At 55.0% G+C, this 2,373-nt stretch overlaps 1 protein-coding gene across 1 annotated transcript in view; it reads left to right on the top strand.

The window, feature by feature from the left end:
• FSIP2 (fibrous sheath interacting protein 2) overlaps nt 1-2,373 on the top strand; it is a 54,999-nt gene that overhangs the window by 963 nt on the left and 51,663 nt on the right. Inside the window, exons 2-4 of the mRNA XM_005866133.1 lie at nt 410-517; nt 1,063-1,205; nt 1,470-1,608. Coding sequence (XP_005866195.1) covers nt 410-517; nt 1,063-1,205; nt 1,470-1,608 — 390 coding nt within the window. The remainder of the gene's footprint in view (nt 1-409; nt 518-1,062; nt 1,206-1,469; nt 1,609-2,373) is intronic.

The raw sequence follows: 2,373 nt of genomic DNA, 5'->3' as shown, positions 1-2,373 counted from the left end.
CGGGGGGGGGGGGGGGGATCTAGCAGAAGATGCTCACTCTCTCTACGATGTAAACTGTGAGTCATTAATGACAGAAAATAATGAAGATGTAACTATATGGAAGGGAAAAGGCAGACATGGGGGTCCATGTAAGAAAGTGGAGCATCCCTTGTTTCTGACAAAGAGGCCAAAGCAATTAAGTTTCATCTGCCTGGTGTTGGTTTCAGAAAGAAATGATATTTCAACTCTGGGCTTCTCAGACCAGGCCTAGGACTGATTTCCCCAACTCTGGGTGCTCAAGCCTCAAGCCAGAGGGGCCAGCCGGCTCAGGGCTCTGTCCTCTGGGGCCCCCACATTCCGACTTGGAACTCTGCAACAGTGGGGCCTTGGAGACGGGGGCCCTGGCCATTTCGGGTCCCATCAGGACTAGGGACTAGGAGGGGAGGTGCCAGCTACGATGGAGCTGTACCTCAACTTCTGCTCCAAGAAGGCCAAGGCTGACTCTATCAAGACGGCCACCAACAGCCTGGGGGAGGAGGTGAGGGGCCAGACCAGGTTCTGGTCTTTGATGGGCGGGGCAGGGAGAGCCCCCACAGGCCCCACTGGTAACCAGTGCCCTGGTGGGGCTCGGCGTTAGTGTGAGCGGCGGGTGAGGCCCCAGGTCCCCTGCCTGCCCTTTGACCCTGACTGTGAGCCTCCTGGCTTCTTTGGGGACAGTAGGAGCAGGGAGGTCTCACCCCCGGAAATAGAGCCTAAAGGAAAGGCGAACACTCCCCAACTGGCCCTGACAGGGAGGCCCGAGCCCCCTCCCCAGGCATCGAGCGAGCGGCTGGAAAGGGATGATCTCTGTCTTTCCTTCTCAGGGAGAAACGGTTCCTTTGGTTCAGTTTCCCGCGTCTGTAATGGATGCAAAATACACTTAGATGGAGCTCAACAGAATTAGCTCTTTAGAAAGTACAGGGGGGTTACTGAACACTAAATAGAAAAAGGCGTATCAATGGGACGTCTTATTTCTGGTAAACTTTACACTGTATACGCACAGAGATAAGCGTATGTGCATGATGCATACTTTCATTTTAATAGAAAATGCTTACAAGGCAAGTCGATCGACTACAAGACAACAACCAGCTACCTGGACGTCCTGAAGTTACCCAGTTCCAAAACTGGATGCTAATGGACCCCGTCCCATCTTTCAGGGACCAGGAGCGACTCATACGGCACAGGTAGGGCTCGAGGGGCTGCCTGGTGTGTGTTTGCACCGTGCACACCAATAAGCTGGGAAAATACTAGAAAAAACTGGAGTTGGGCATGTTTTGACGCAGTAAAAGGAATTGGAGTCGGGCATTGTTTTGACGCAGTAGAAGGAATTGGAGTCAGGCATTGTTTTAACGCAGTAGAAGGAATTGGAGTTGGGCATGTTTTGACGCAGTAGAAGGAATTGGAGTTGGGCGTGTTTTGACGCAGTCGACACGATTTAACGCCACTACTGCCCTCAGTATAATCAACCGGGAGCTGGAGTACCGGGAGCGCCGGGCGGAGGAGCAGCGCCGGCTCTGGATGGACCGGGAGGAGCGGCGGCACTGGGACCACATGCGCAGGAAACTGGGGCTGCGCAGGAAGATTGAGGAGGTGAGATGCGGGTGTGGGGGTTTCGTTCACAAGTGACTTAGCTGTCAGCCTCCTGACGCCATGCCAGGCCTGAGTCCCATGCCCACACGCAACCTCTCCTGGCTCCCCCAGGCAGCGGCTGCACCCACTGGGAGCTCACATTGCGACTCCATGGGGCAGGAACCTGAGGAAGTTAGTGCCAAGTCAAAAATGGAGGTGGATTAAACTGTCCTTAACGCTGACGTGGAGGTGCACCGTCCCTAGAGGAGACGGTGTGAGCGCTCAGGTGTCACCTCCTCGGGTCCCACCTTGGCCATTCCGCGGCCCAGCCCGTAGCTTAGGAAGTGGAAGGGCTTTACCCTGTGTGGGTTCCTCCCCCCTCCCCTCTCCTCCTCCATGAAGGTGAGGGCTTGGGCGGCACAGCCTGACTTTCATGTCCGCTGGATTTATTTTGTGGTGGTTCTGTAAGCATATGACGTACCCGAGACCGGACTCCAGATGTTCAAGGCTTTGTAAGTCCCTGGGGACCCGGCATACAACTTTTTCTTAGGAAACACTGATCTTTCTTTCTCTGTTTGAAATCAAGTTCTCGGTTATTTCAGTCTTCTTTGCAAACACAGACCCTTAGAGCCGCTGAGTTGGGAATAACACGGTGCCCCATGGTTTCACCGGGTCTGCTCCCCCTCTAACCATAGTCCTGTCTGCAGCAGACACTGGTGCCCACCGGGAGGGGGGGTGGGAGGGGAGCCGCTCACCCGTGCCTGCGCTGCAGGTACCTGGACATGA

Source organism: Myotis brandtii, unplaced genomic scaffold, assembly GCF_000412655.1.
Source record: "Myotis brandtii unplaced genomic scaffold, ASM41265v1 scaffold221, whole genome shotgun sequence".
Classification (NCBI taxonomy): domain Eukaryota; kingdom Metazoa; phylum Chordata; class Mammalia; order Chiroptera; family Vespertilionidae; genus Myotis; species Myotis brandtii.
Note: the sequence above shows the minus strand (reverse complement) of the source record. Positions and strands in the feature narration are given on the sequence as shown.